The sequence below is a fragment of the Mirounga angustirostris genome, unplaced genomic scaffold (assembly GCF_029215605.1).
Source record: "Mirounga angustirostris isolate CCGP_5_RB_7025 unplaced genomic scaffold, mMirAng1.0.hap1 SCAF_3, whole genome shotgun sequence".
Taxonomy (NCBI): Eukaryota; Metazoa; Chordata; class Mammalia; order Carnivora; family Phocidae; genus Mirounga; species Mirounga angustirostris.
The window spans coordinates 141,701,425-141,716,517 of record NW_026991711.1 but is presented as its reverse complement, the minus strand read 5'-3'; the positions used below and the strand labels follow the sequence as shown (position 1 = coordinate 141,716,517).

The window sequence follows — 15,093 nt, the reverse complement described above, 5'->3', positions numbered from 1 at the left end:
TTTCACTTCCTGGATGAAAGGGGCCGGCTCGTCCCGAGAAACCCCTCCCCGGCGGCGGGGCAGGAGGAGCGGGCGCGGCCTGCTGCCCCTCCACGGTGCTGGAGGCCGCGGGAGGGGGCTGGCGGCCGCGGCGCACCCTTGGCCTCCCGGCCAGGCCACCTGACCCCGTCTCATCCTCCCTCAGGCCCGCGGCCGGCGGTCCCGGGGCTCCCCACACTTCTCCCCCCGCTCCGGAGAAGCCTGGACGACCGCGCCGTGGGGCTAAAGCCTCCGAGCCCGGATGGGCGGACTCGGACCCCGCGGCGCACTCTGCCCCCCGCAGCCCCGAGGACTAGCTGGCCGCGCACACGTCCCGCGGGCGACGTAGGCCGCTCAGGTTTTCCTATAGCTACGCCTCAGGTCCTTCCGGTGGTTGTTTCAAGAACGTAAAAGAACTACCTATTTATGTTTCCTTCCTACCCTCCCCACATTCAGTGGGCCCAAGAAATTACCTCCTAGGAAGGTATGTCTGTGTGCCGCTGCGAGTCCTCCGGCAAGGAATCGCGAGGGGCCCCAAGAACAGTCACCACGCTGACAATTAACCTTAGATAGCGACTACTTCATTTAGAATATAAAACATGGAACCAAACTTTGGAATTTATTTTATTCTAGAAATAAGGGCTTTCCCCTAGCTTTTATGATTTTAAGAAATCCTGTTTGGAAATGATCATCTTACATAATGACAATAATTCAGATTTATGAAATGCTGCAGGCTTTAAGCAAAGCAGGCCCAGGGCTGCGGTTTTGCTTAGCATAGCCGAGGTAGACGAGGTAGAACGAACTCTCTTCCCAGAACCTAATCCAGGCCTGCGCTGAAGCTTTTCTGATTTGGGTAAAAAGTCTTTGGGTATTCACTGGGAAATCAGGTGAATTGGTGAATGGGTCGAGAGGTTGTGTAATAAGTCGAATATAGTTACATGTTAATGATAGAATCCAAGTGATGGCTAGAAGGCCGCGGTGATGGGGTAATAAAATTCAATTTTTCTGTATGTTTGAAAGTTTTTCATACTAAAATATTGGGTGGGGTAAAGGCTGGTTTTGTGTCAAACTTGGTCAAATTCCTGCTGCGCATTAGCTGTGAGATTGGAACAAAAGGCCCAATACTCAAATAACTTCATTTTCTCATCCGCGCACAGTGGATGGTTACCAATCTCGCAGAGCTGGTAAGAGAAGGAACACCGTCAAGTTTTCCCCCAACGCCCATGGGCCCTCAAATCGAGGGCGGCCCCGAGGGGTTGGGGGATAGAAACACAAACCAGCAGCAGGTCCCAAATCGCTGGAGTTGGCTGGTGGGAAACGCCTTTAAAGCGGCGAGGAGCGGCAACACCTCGGTTTACTCGCGACCGGGTGGCCGTCAGATTGTGCGTGGCTTAGCCTGGAACCTCTTAATGCATGCCTCCACCCCGAGAAGGTGCTTTCAAGGACACCCCAGAAGCAGAATGCTTCCCCCGATGCCCGCCAGTGCCCTAGGGGTCTGAGGAGAAACCTTTTACGCCCAGAAATGACAGCTGTATTCCCTGACTACAACATCCCACCTCCAGGCCGTTTAATTCTTTTGCCGGTTTCATTTTAGGAAACGCGATCATTACCAGCGAACCCTGAGGAAACCTTCTGTAAAATATGCGGATTTAACGAGAAGCGGTGCAAGTGTTCCGTACTGCCTTAGCGACTGATGACAGCCATCCAAAGCGCCGGGTACCAGAGAGACAGAACCCGGGCGGACAGACGAAAATTCTGTGGCCGAGCGCGCCGCCGGAAGGGGGCGGGGCCATAGGTCGGCCCGCCGCCGGAAGGGGGCGGGGCCATAGGTCGGCCCGCCCCCGGCCCTTTGTGACGTGGAACGATGCCTGCCACGCGTCGGAACTCAGCTGCTTTCGCAGCGTCTGGGCACAACTGACACGCGTGAAGGAACGCCGTGTCATCTGAGGCCAACTTCAGGAATCATGCAGTTTCTCTTAAGATTAATCGTTTTCTTTTATGTATGGGGCATTTTTACTGCTCAGGGACAAAAGGAAGAGGAGAGCACAGAGGAAGTGAAAATCGAAGTTTTGCACCGTCCAGAAAACTGTTCTAAGACAAGCAAGAAGGGAGACCTGCTAAATGCCCATTACGACGGCTTCTTGGCTAAAGACGGTTCGAAATTCTACTGCAGGTAGGAAATGCTGTGAATTGCCCCGGTGTCCGGTTGATGCATGAAATCTAGGCTCCCTCTACCAACCAGAAGCTAGTGGTTGGTTAATTGGTTTGTTCTTGTTATTTAACAGTAAGAGTTGAACCTTTTATTCCTGGGGGGGTGGGGAGGGGCATTCCTACTGATACGCAGTAGTTCCCTATTGAACTATTACTTTTTAAATTATTAAAAATGTTGGCCGAAGAGATTGTCGGAAATACACTACATACACACGCACCCCCACCACCGCCACCACCCTTGGGATCCATAGAAGGGTAAGTCATGGTACTGTCTGTAAGGATGTTCTCAGCATTTTTTTTGGCCATTTGTTGGAGTCTCTTTACAGAGGATTAGGTAGGGTAGTTTAAGAGATTTTATCTGGCCTTCAGAAGCATGATATTTACAGACTGAGGGCCACTTTCCAACCGTATCCAAAAACCACGACAATAACTTTCACTGGTGTCTTCTGGGCCCTGTGTTTTCTCATTTCCCCCCTCACCTCACCACTGCCTGCTCTAATTTAATTGAAAGTTTATTACTCAGAGGAAGAATGGCTTTTCTTCATTGGTGCTATTACCCTATAAAGATAGGATTGGGGAAAGTTAGTTCTTTCGATTTGGAAGAAAATAAATAAATTTAATAAGAAAAGATACAAATTTTAATTATTGTTCAAATGACTTTTTGAGGCTAAACCTGCACTATCATTTTTTAGAACAAACTCAGAAAGATTAAATGAGTTATTTGGACAAGCCATGCAGCTAGTTTGAGGCCGGAGACCCATTAAAAAGGTAACTATTGAATAGTTTTTGCAAGATGGCAATAAAAAAGATAATGACATGACTCCTAATGACTAGCTTTGGGCAAATCATACTTCTTTCTGGCTATTATGAAAGAAGTTTGAGCCAAACATCCCGCTAAGGGGTTCAGAATGAATACTAATATGGGACAAGAGAGAAGACTTCAATTTTAAATTATAACCTCATGTCCAGATGTATTTTTTTAAGATTATTTATTTATTTACTTGTCATAGAGAGAGAGAGAGAGAGAGAGAGAGCACAAGCAGGGGGAGCTGCAGGCAGAGGGAGAAGCAGGCTCCCCGCTAAGCAAGGAGCCCGATGCAAGGCTTAATCCCAGGACCCTGGAATCATGACCTGAGCAGAAGGCAGACGCTTAACTGACTGAGCCACCCAGGTTTCCTGTCCAGGTTTATTTTAAAGTTCGATTTCATTTTTCTTAAAATCAGCTTACCTAAGTGTTGTTTTTTATTATAGCCGGACACAAAATCAAGGCCACCCCAAATGGTTTGTTCTTGGTGTTGGGCAAGTCATAAAAGGCCTAGACATTGCGATGATGGATATGTGCCCTGGAGAGAAGCGGAAAGTGATTATACCCCCTTCATTTGCATATGGAAAGGAAGGCTATGGTAAGGTGTTTTAATATTGTATCTCTAAGTTATATTTAAAAATAAATCATAGCTTTGGGTATATATCCAAAAGAATTGAAAGCAGGGTCTCAAATATTTGTATACTCATGTTAATAGCAGGACCATTCATGAATAGCCAAGAAAAGGAAATAACCCAGTGTCCATTGACAGATAAGTGGATAAACAACACATATACACATAAAATAGAATATTATTCAGCCGTAAAAAGGAAGGAAATTATTCTACATGCTACAACATAGATGAACCTTGAGTACATTGACTAAGTGCCCAATCACAAAAAAACACTGTATGATTTCACTTGTGTGAGGTATGGGGAATAGTCAAATTCAAAGAAGAGTGGTTGTCAAAGTGCTGGGGAGAGGGTGGAATAGGAGAAGTAGTTTAATGGGTATAGAGTTTCAGCTCTCCAAGATGAAATAGTTCTGGAGATTGGTTGCACAGCAATGTGAATATATTGAACTGTACAATTAGAATGGTTACAGTGGTAAATTTTATGTTACATGTATTTCCCACAATTAAAAATTTTTGAATCACTAAAAACAACCAAATAAAATAAAAAACCACAGAGGAAATAGTTACAGAATCATAGGGCCCAATAAACTAGCTGTATCTAGTCCAGTCCAGCATGGTCCCCACTTTCTACATATAAAGAAAATAAGACATCGTTGGAAGATAGCTCTCTGACCAGATTTCTTTCCCTCATATAGTGGCAGTACTCATAAAGATCCTGTATATTCTATAAGCTCTACCTTAGTCATTTTTATTTGTTTTAGTACATGTTATTTTATTAATTATTACATAAATGTAATATACCTGAGGTATATACCTGAGGTAAGCAGTACAAAAGTACAAAAGTACAAAAGTACAAAAGTACAAAAGTCAAATTCATGAAACTCGGGAAACTGAAACATATGATCTTAGAGTAAAAGGACAGCACTGGAACGTAGTAAAAAGAGCATCTGAATATAAAAAGCTGTCAGGGCGCCTGGGTGGCTCAGTCGGTTAAGCCACTGCCTTCGGCTCAGCTCATGATCCTGGAGTCCCGGGATCGAGTCCCGCATCGGGCTCCCTGCTCAACGAGGAGCCTGCTTCTCCCTCTGACCCTCCCCCCTCTCATGTGCTCTCTCTCTCTCTCTCTCTCATTCTCGTTCTCTCAAATAAATAAATAAAATCTTTAAAAAAAATAAAAATAAAAAGCTCTCAGTCACTAATCCCCAAATTCAGGAGCAGCCTTGAAATATGGAAGAAATGAACTGCTGCTTTCAATATCTTACCTATTTTTAAAATCCTATTGTAAGATCTGAGAACCTAGGTAAAGCAGATAAATGGGGAAAATTTTTGCAACTACTGTGAAGACTCACTAACCAATAATAAAAATGACCTAGCCCTAGAAATAGGCAAGCAGCCCACTAACAAAAAAAATACAAATGACCTTTAAATCTATGGGAATACTTAGTTTCATTAATAATTAAATAAAGGGAAATCAAAACAAAATGAGACACCATTTTCACTCATCAGATTGTCAAAGGCATAAAAGTTAGCACAGGTATAGAAAACCAGCATTCTCATGCATTATTGCTGGGAATGTAAGTCACTCGACCTTTCTAACCATTTCTATCAAGATTTAAAAGCATAGGGGTGCCTGGGTGGCTCAGTCGTTAAGCGTCTGCCTTCAGCTCAAGTCATGATCCCAGGGTCCTGGGATCAAGCCCCACATCGGGCTCCCTGCTCAGCAGGAAGCCTGCTTCTCCCTCTCCCGCTCCCCCTGCTTGTGATCCCTCTCTCGCTATGACTCCCTCTGTCAAATAAATAAAATCTTTAAAAAAAAAAAAAAAAGATTTAAAAGTACATATCCTCTGACCCAGTAGTTCTAGTTACAGGAATGTACATTCAGGTATATATAAAAGAACATTCATTACGGACTTTTATTTGGTGGCAAAAAACTGGAAACTACCTGAGTATCCATCAAGAGGGAATTAGTTAAATATGGTATAGCTATACAATGGATTATGGTGCAGCCAATAAAAAGAATGCTATAGAACCATATGTATTAATTTGTTAAAAATAAAGTGGGATGGGGCACCTGGGTGGCTCAGTTGGTTAAGTGTCTGCCTTCTGCTCAGGTCATGATCCCAGGGTCCTGGGATCAAACCCGCATTGGGCTCCATGCTCAGCGGGGAGTCTGCTTCTCCCTCTCCCTCTGCCCCTCCTCACCTCCCCCACCCATGCTCATTCTCTCTCTCTCAAATAAATAAATAAAATCTTTAAAAAAATAAAAATAAAATAAAGTGGGATAGAATGTATTCATGCAAGGAGTATTTATTACACATCAATGCCAGGCCCTGTTCCAGGCCTTGAGCATAAGCCAATGTACAAAGAAGAAACCATTTCCTATCCTCAAAGATCTTACATGTGAGGGGGAGAATTTCACATATGCATCATGAATCTACACAGATTATATGTGGAAGGATATATAGTCACCTGATGACATTAAGTGTTCCTGAGAAGGAAACCTGAGGGTCAAGAGTAAGGAGATTTCTTCTTACTCTCCAATATTTTGTACTGTTTAAATTTTTTGCCATGTGCATATATCAACTTTTCCAAAATTAAAAATTTTTTTAATTGCCAAAATTAAAAATGGAGCTGAATAAAGAGGGAAAGTTTTTAAAAGGGGGAAAATGGTCAGCCTGGCAGAGGGATGGTTTTTACTTTGCATTCTCAATTAGGTCTTTGCTCGCTGTTGCTGTGTGAAGACTATAAAGAATCATTTCCTCCTCATAATATTTAGAATCCTTGCTAACTCCACCTATTTGAAATATTTAGTATATAATTGAAGTCATTAAAGATTAGTTTTCTACAATGAGATACTGTCATTACTCCCAAATATTTCGTTGAATGGCACACTCTCTTTGAGGCTGTTTTGTTAATTCATTAATAGTAGCAATCCCCTCACCTGTTCTTTCCAGCAAGAGCAGGGGATCCCTGCCCCAAACTGGATTGCAGGGAGGTTAGTGGCACAAGGCAGACCCAATCAGACTGAAAACTCCTAAGGAGACAGTTCCAGGTAACTACAGCTTCGTTCTCAATGCTTTTGGCCAGTCATTTGGTCCCATCAAATAGCTTCCATGGAACCATAATTTGTACATCCTATTTTTAGTTGTAGAGGAATCTGGGAGAGGGAGAGAAAAAAAATTGAAGATAAATTAAATTGAATGTAATACTTGCCCAAAAATATTGTCATAAGTTGAGGCCAATTCCAGGCAAGATGATACAGGCAAAGTTTGCCTTTTAGACTTTTTAATCTCATTTTAACCACATCTCTCATCAATATGTGCTCATCCATTCTATCGGGCCCCCTTTCCCTATAGCAAATGACCACTTAGTTATCCTTTTTGTAAACTAGTTTATGCTTAGCTATGAATGACTACCCAGGCTGCCTAAGCTATTAATAAACCAGACCGTTGCTGCAGAGAGGTACAAGTTTAACTTTGAAGAAGTTAGTTCGTATTCAGTTTGAGGTGTCCCCAATAAACATAAAAATGATGAATCTCATTAGTAACACCACCAGCACTTTTGTTTTACACATAAGGAAACTGTGGCCCAACAAAAGTATGTTCTTTGGAACATACTTAATTGCTAGCTTACCTGCATTACAATAGGTAGGATTAGATTACGTAAAAATTGCGGTGGAGCATTACAATAGGTAGGATTAAGTTATGTAAAAATTGCAGTGGAGACCATACATAACGCTTAACAAACCACTTCTTGTCAAATAAGCTTTTTTAAATAAGTTGTTATTGAGACCTAACATGAGCTCTAACTTTATTTTAGGCAGTACTTGAAGAAGGCTTTCCTCTGTGCAGTACCCTTTCTTCATATGACAGAGCACCCTGCATGTCCTGAAATGCATGTGACTTTTAGTGCTTTAATTAACAGTACAGTGGTATGTATAGATTCTTTACATTAACTCCTACGTCTTTGATCTGCTTCTCTAAATACAAGTAATTCTATAGCAAATTCACCTTTTTCTCCTTTTTATGCTCTAATTTCTTTGTAAGACAAAACCTAATTGGCAGTATTTTCTGTATTTACAGTACAATTATTCAGAAACTTCATATGTACGTGTAATATTTTCTCTTAAGAAATTTGAATTTGTGTTTTGAGGTTGTCTTTATTATCATTAGTTATTCCCCTGTTGTAAGGAGATTGTAACTGGACAGAATAAGAATGGATTTTGTAAAAATGATCATTTTTTTTTTCTATTTTTTTATTTTTCTTTTTTTATTCTAAAGTCAGGTAATAGGTGGTTACATAGCTTGGAACTTCATTAGTCATAGGATGCATGAGTAGATTTTTCTGTGTCCTGGCTTTGGAGATGACGGATCCAGTTCTCCTTTTGGCTATAACTTTCAAGCTCTTTTCTTTTTGGGTTATATAAATACTTTAGCAAGAATTCTGTACTTTCATTAAAGAAATTACTATTTCCTTTAGAGAACAAGCAGCCATTTTAAAAATAAGCCATAGGGGCATTCGTTCAACAAATATTTGAGTGCCTATAATGGACGAGACTCTGGGAGACCCTGGGCAATACTGGTGACACAAACTAACCCCTGCCTCTTAGCACATCATTTCTACAGGTTATTTTTATGAAACGGCCATCTGAAATAGCCCAGAGCTTGCTAAGATCATCTGTGACATCATGTCACAGATGAGTGAATAGGTTAACTTTATTCAAGAGGACTGTTCAGGGGCGCCTGGGTGGCTCAGTTGGTTAAGCGACTGCCTTCGGCTCAGGTCATGATCCTGGAGTCCCGGGATTGAGTCCCGCATCGGGCTCCCTGCTCGGCAGGGAGTCTGCTTCTCCCTCTGACCCTCCCCCTCTCATGCTCTCTGTCTCTCATTCTCTCTCTCTCAAATAAATAAATAAAATCTTTAAAAAAAAAAAAAAAGAAGAGGACTGTTCAACTTAATAAAACTTTTTATTGTGATTAGAGATTTTATAAAATTGTTACTGTTATTCTGTCATTGCACTTATTTTTTAATGTCTACAAAGGATTTGAAATACATTGAAACATATGTTTTATTCATGCTTCCAAATAACTATACAATATCATATTTTTTTTTAAAGATTTTATTTATTTGAGAGAGAGAGAGAGAAACAGCATGAGAGGGGAGAAGGTCAGAGGGAGAAGCAGGCTCCCCGCTGAGCCGGGAGCCCGATGTGGGACTCGATCCCAGGACTCCGGGATCACGACCCGAGCCGAAGGCAGTTGCTTAACCAACTGAGCCACCTAGGCGCCCCTACAATATCATTTTTTAAAAGATTACTGATTTACACTTTGAAATTTTTCTGCCCCTGCATTTCTTCTCTGCACTAGCTCTCTTCTGTATAATAATGGGGCATATTAATAAAAATTTCATGAGTTGTATTTATTTTAATTCAATCAGGAAATAATGACCCACGAGGTCCTTAAAACTGATTTGGTTTAAAAACATGGAAAAAGGGCGCCTGGGTGGCTCAGTTGGTTAAGCGACTGCCTTCGGCTCAGGTCATGATCCTGGAGTCCCGGGATCGAGTCCCGCATCGGGCTCCCTGCTCGGCAGGGAGCCTGCTTCTCCCTCTGACCCTTCCCCCTGTCATGTGCTCTCTGTCTCTCTCATTCTCTCTGTCTCAAATAAATAAATAAAATCTTAAAAAAAAAAATCTTTAAAAAAAAAAAATGGAAAAAAATTACTTAAAAGTGTTTGGTAAGCAGTTTTTATAAATATGAAATAATATAATCATAATGCTGTAATGGCTATTCATGAATAAATATTTGAACATTATCTTCATGTAAGTTAAACTGTTAAAAATTATACCTTTAGCAGAAGGCAAGATTCCACCTGATGCAACATTGATTTTTGAGATTGAACTTTATGCTGTGACCAAAGGACCACGAAGCATTGAAACATTTAAACAGATAGACACGGACAATGACAGGCAACTCTCTAAAACAGAGGTAATTCAAACAAATTCCATGTGTACAGTCTATTTTTTTCATCACAATTTAAATACATCTCTGTTACATCTGTTATTTTTTAGTTCTGCTGAGCATGGGCTGATTACTTTGCTTTTATAGAGCTGGTTACTAAAAAATCTAACCTCCAAGAAGAAAATGTGCTTTTTCAATATAAAACTTGTAATGAGTCATCCTGTTCAGTTGCCTTTCTCCCTGCCAGAGGGTCATTAAAATACCAAGCTAGGGGCGCCTGGGTGGCTCAGTCGTTAAGCGTCTGCCTTCAGCTCAGGCCATGATCCCAGGGTCCTGGGATCGAGCCCCACATCGGGCTCCCTGCTCAGCAGAGAGTCTGCTTCTCCTTCTCCCATTCCCTCTGCTTGTGTTCCCTCTCTCGCTGTGTCTCTCTCTGTCAAATAAATAAATTAATTTAATTTAATTAAATACCAAGCTAATCTCTACAGGGCATTTCCACCTTAGGCTACAAGAAGAGAGCTTTTTCAAGCAGCACCATAGGAATTTGTAACAGTGCAAATAATTTCTACCTCACAGGGTTGTGGGGATTACATGAGATTAGGAAAAGAGCTAGCAAGAATTTGAATGGTGTGCACTAGAAAGTTGTAAGCAGGAGCCAGGAGTTCATGAACTAGCTTCTGCGTTCCAGTTAGTCTTTTTTTTTTTTTTTTTTTTAAAGATTGTATTCATTTAGGGGTGCCTGGGTGGCTCAGTCATTAAGCGTCTGCCTTCAGCTCAGGTCATGATCTGGAGTCCTGGGATCAAGCCCCACATCAGGCTCTCTGCTTGTCGGAAAGCCTGCTTCTCCCTCTCCCACTCCCCCTGCTTGTGTTCCCTCTCTTGCGGTGTCTCTCTCTGTCAAATAAATAAATACAATCTTTAAAAAAAAAAAAGATTGTATTCACTTACTTGTCAGAGAGAGTGAGCACAAGCAGGGGGAACGGCAGGCAGAGGAAGAAGCAGACTCCCCGCTGAGCAGGGAGCCCGATGTGGGACTCAGTCCCAGGACCCTGGGATCATAACCTGAGCGCAAGTCAGATGCTTAACTGACTGAGCCACCCAGGCGTCCCTCCAGTTTTTCTTATATATGAATTGAGGGATTAATAAAGATGTCAGAACAATAATAGTCATCTTCTTTTGTACTTTCTCAGTACCAAGTACTACTATAAGCACATTAGTATGTGAACTCACTTAATCTTTATGACAGTTTATGAGATAGACACTTGTCATTATCTCTATGTTATAGAAGGGGGAAATGATGCCCAGACCAAGTAACTGGCGTAAGGTCACACCACTCTAAGTGGCAAAATCAGACTGCAACCCAGCAGTCTGGCTCTGCTATTTTGCTCTTTCTTTCTTTCTTTTTTTTTTTTTTTAAGATTTATTTATTTATTTTAGAGAGAGGAGGGGCAGAGGGAGAGAGGAACTCAAGCAGACTCTGTGCCAAGCATGGAGCCTGACACAGGGCTCGATCTCACAACCCTGAGATCAGACCTGAGCTAAAACCAAGAGTTGGCTGCTTAACTGACTGCACTAGCCAGGCACCCTGCTACTTTGCTCTTAACCATGGCCTACCCTGCCTCTGTCAGGGGAGTTTCCAGCATAGATGTTTCAGGGCTAATGTTTGTACTGTTGAAGGCTGGTGCCTTACTTAGTCCCACTGACTATACCCTTTTTGCTTAAATTGAATAACCCAGTTGTCTCCCCTCTTATTTGGAGACAGTTTAACATGCATGACTCTACCACCTAAGGAACAGAAGGTACGTGAGTCATTGATTTCAAGAGACAAGTAAGCCCCCTTTCTCTGTTTCTTTTTCCTCTCCCTCTCCCGTCCTTCCCCCACCCTGATTCTACTTCCTCTTCCAGGATATTAGTAAGGACTTTCCCCTGAAGCTCCTTTGTTGCTCAGCCGTGGAAGAGGGATATGTGAATGAAAAGATCCCCTGTTCCTTAAGAAGAAGGACAATCAGAGGGGTGGCAAATCCATGCCAGCACATACTTTGCGTTGACTCCTCATGAGTTTTAGAGTAAACAGCAGCAGATGAATTCACACAGCACCCGAGAGCTCAGCCAGGGCACATAGACCATTCGTTACCAAATGAACACAAAGAGGCACATTCTGCAATATGAAGACTCTTCAGTAGGTCTTGTGGGATCTTTAGTTCTTTCTGGAAAATAAAGGTAGAGAAAGTCCAAAACAGTGACCTGCTTAGCAACAGTCTGTCCAGATGTCTTTCAGGTATCAGCTGCATTATCACTAGATGGTAAGCGTGACTTTCACATGCGTGAATGATAATAACTGTCTTTCACCGACATCTATAAACATTACTCTAATCCTCACATCAATACTACCAAAGAGATACTGTTTCCCTCCTTTTACAGATGACAAAATTGAGGTCCAGAGAGGTTAAACTATTTGTCCAAGATCACACAGCAAGTACATGACAAAGCCTAGATTTGAAACATGAACTAAAACTACCTCCCTTCATCATCAGAAAGATTGAGTCAATTATTTCTTTAGTATAAGGTGAGAGAGAAGAGGAACACAGTATTTTTCTTAAATTATGAAGTAGAAATAGTGTGGAACTCATTGCCAGCAAAATTAAGGTTATGTTCTTACCCGCTGCCTTTTTGTACCTCTCTACTACAGTGTACTAGAAAAGTACGTCCTGAGAGCCAGTAATATTGGTTATGAAAATCTATTTACTTAGAAACTGAGGAATATTTGAGGTTCTTTAAAATTCTTTTCACCTACATAGGATTGCTAAGGCTCAACTGGAAGAAAAAATGTATCTCCCTCAATAGGACTGAAGTCTCACTTGAGAACAGTTGATCTATCCTTCATTAAGATCTACTGATCATTCTAAAATAAAGTCTACTCATGATGGACTGAGTTGGGATACATACTGCTAAAAACCTGTCAGAGTTCAACTTCAGCTTTCAAAAATACTCTTGCCTTTAAAATACCCAGACTTGCTGAACAGCAGTTCCAGATTATTGCACATTGCTTTCTTTAGTTATTATATATATTAGTACTTTCCATTGGAAATAGAATTGAGTCAAATATATATATTTTAAAAATTTTAGTAGCCACATCTTAAAAAAGCAAAAAGAAACAGGTGAAATGAATTTTAATACTGTTTTATCTAACTAAATATATCTAAAATATTTCCCTTTCAACATGAAATCAATGTAAAAATTATCAATTATTTTTTATTGTCTTTAAAATTTGTTGTGTGTTTATCCCTTAGAGTAGCATATCTCTGTTTGATCTAGCCATGTGTCAAATGTTTGGTAGTCCCATGTGGCTAGTAGAAATGTCATATTATACAGAGAAAGAATACTTAATACCTGTTCTTTATTTGTTCTTATTATTATAGAGATTGCCATAGTTATGTAGATTTGAAGGAGAGTTATAGAAGCATAGAAAAATTAGGAAAATTAAATTTTATTTCAAAACCTATGGTTGAATTTTATTGATAATACAATATATGCATTAATTTTAGAGATTATAAAAATGCCAATTTGGGTTTTATTCACTAATTATTAGAAATCTTTAAGAATGATTTTCCTGATTTTCCTTTCATAATGTGGACAGTATAGATTATTGGAAAAGTTTCAACAAAACTCAATTCAGATGTCAATCTTTGAGTATGTACCCCTAACCATCTATAACCTCAGGCGAAGCTAATTTGAAGATGTTTCTTTTCAGAAAAATTGCTTCACAGGTTAAAGGAATAAAACCTTAAACAGTTTTTAAAATTTTTATATCACTTATTGTAAGTAGCCTTAGAGTTGAGTTTTCTTATGTAAACATTTCCTTAAAGTTACTGAAAATTTACTGTGGTACTTTTTTGTTAAAGCCATTATTTTGGCCCTCTAGATAAATCACTACCTGAAAAGGGAATTTGAAAAAGATGACAAGCCACGTGACAAGTCATATCGGAATGCAGTTTTAGAAGATATTTTTAAGAAGAATGACCATGATGGTGATGGCTTCATTTCTTCCAAGGAATACAATGTATATCAACATGATGAACTATAGTATATTTTTATTTCTAAATTGTCTTTACTTACTGTACTTTATATATAAAACAAAGTCACTTTTCTAGAACTTGTATTTTCTGTTTTCTTCCCATGAGAACATATTTTGATCCCCTCAATACATGTAATTTTGACATAATAAATGTGCATTATTTTGCAAATTTAACATTCAGGAAAGGTATAATTGTGTTTCCTACTGCTTTATTCTGTGAACACGAATTGCAGCACCATGAAATAGACCTCCATGTCCCAGTGGTCAGTTCTCCCCCTTCAGGAGATAGGAGGACACCTATGTCAAAATTTACAAATTCTTCCCAGCTCTAACCTTAACAACATGTATAAATATTTAAATATCCAACTTTTAACGTTTGATTGTAAAAATGCCCCATATATTGAAAATATTCATTAGGACCCAGGAATGAACATTTCATTTGTTTATACATTTCATAGCATTACAAAGAGAGGGATATAAAAATCAGAGGACTAAACAAATTTTCCTTTTGTATGCATATAGGAAAATACTAGTTGTATAGCTCTGTCCCATAGAGAGCCTTAACACAGTCTCTGTACTTTCTGGTGCAAGCTCTGGCCTTTGGTCATTATTCCAATGGAGAATGTTTATTTTTTTTTTAAGATTTTATTTATTTATTTGAGAGAGAGGAAGAGAGCACAAGCTGGGGGAGGGGCAGAGGGAGAGGGAGAAGCAGGCCTCGATCCTAGGACCCTGGGATCATGACCTGAGCCGAAGGCAGACACTTAACAACTGAGCCACCCAGGTGCCCCTTCAATGGAGAATGTTTAAAGGTAATTGATCAGACCAAAGACTTTGTGCCTCTTACATAGCAGACATAATGAAATCATACTGCTCTGAGTCTGTACTCCTTTAGAGATCATTATAAATGTGCTACCTCCTCTTCCTTCTTGTAGGCCTTTAGATCTACCATCCCTAACTTTTTGTCTTGATCGTTTTAAGTTAATGCCATGGTATTTCTTAGTTTCCAGTTCCCTTTCTCTATGTACCTCTATCCTATGTCACTTCATTTTACGATATTCTTGTTCTTGATCATGAATGAGCATTACAAACTGCTACCCCATCAAATTTTTGAAAATGCGTAGAATTTATTTTACACGTGAGGATATCAAATGAGGATACAAACGGGGATATACACTGCAATAACAGTTTTGTGTCATGGTCAAGCCATGACATCCAACTTGTTGAGAATAGGAGGTAAGAGATGCTGTAGAAGATCACCCTGGTGTCAAAGAAAGTGCACGTTATTTATTGGACCACGTAAGGTTTTGCCCACTGCATATGTAGAAAGGTATGGTCAAGATTAAATAGCTCTGCTCTAAACAAGTGAGTTCAAACCAAAGCTTTTTCCATT

The 15,093-nt window shown here is 40.3% G+C and overlaps 1 protein-coding gene across 7 annotated transcripts; it reads left to right on the top strand.

Annotated features, from left to right (window-relative positions):
- The first annotated feature begins 123 nt into the window (after positions 1-123).
- On the top strand, positions 124-13,874 carry FKBP7 (FKBP prolyl isomerase 7). Of its 7 annotated transcripts, none has more exons than XM_045868444.3 (5): positions 124-502; positions 1,613-2,191; positions 3,481-3,632; positions 9,522-9,652; positions 13,548-13,874. In XM_045868444.3, the coding sequence occupies exons 2-5, from the start codon at positions 1,983-1,985 to the stop codon at positions 13,707-13,709; spliced, it is 654 nt and encodes a 217-aa protein (XP_045724400.1). In that variant the 5' UTR covers positions 124-502; positions 1,613-1,982; the 3' UTR covers positions 13,710-13,874. The 7 variants fall into 7 exon arrangements, 5 of the variants coding, with proteins under 5 accessions (XP_045724400.1, XP_054362095.1, XP_054362094.1 ...); XR_010410231.1 differs by lacking the exon at positions 13,548-13,874 and adding an exon at positions 7,485-7,596 and having other exon boundaries at positions 146-502; positions 9,522-9,656; XR_010410230.1 differs by lacking the exon at positions 13,548-13,874 and adding an exon at positions 7,485-7,596 and having other exon boundaries at positions 146-502; positions 9,519-9,656.
- Positions 13,875-15,093: the final 1,219 nt, after the last annotated feature.

What these genes read in the sequence shown, in the direction of transcription:
- FKBP7 (XM_045868443.3), top strand. Translation starts at nt 1,983, where the DNA reads ATGCAGTTTCTCTTAAGATTAATCGTTTTCTTTTATGTATGGGGCATT. An exon ending in GGTTCGAAATTCTACTGCAG is followed by an intron (nt 2,192 to 3,480) that starts GTAGGAAATGCT and finishes TTTTTATTATAG; the next exon opens with CCGGACACAAAATCAAGGCC. An exon ending in GGCAACTCTCTAAAACAGAG is followed by an intron (nt 9,653 to 13,547) that starts GTAATTCAAACA and finishes TTGGCCCTCTAG; the next exon opens with ATAAATCACTACCTGAAAAG.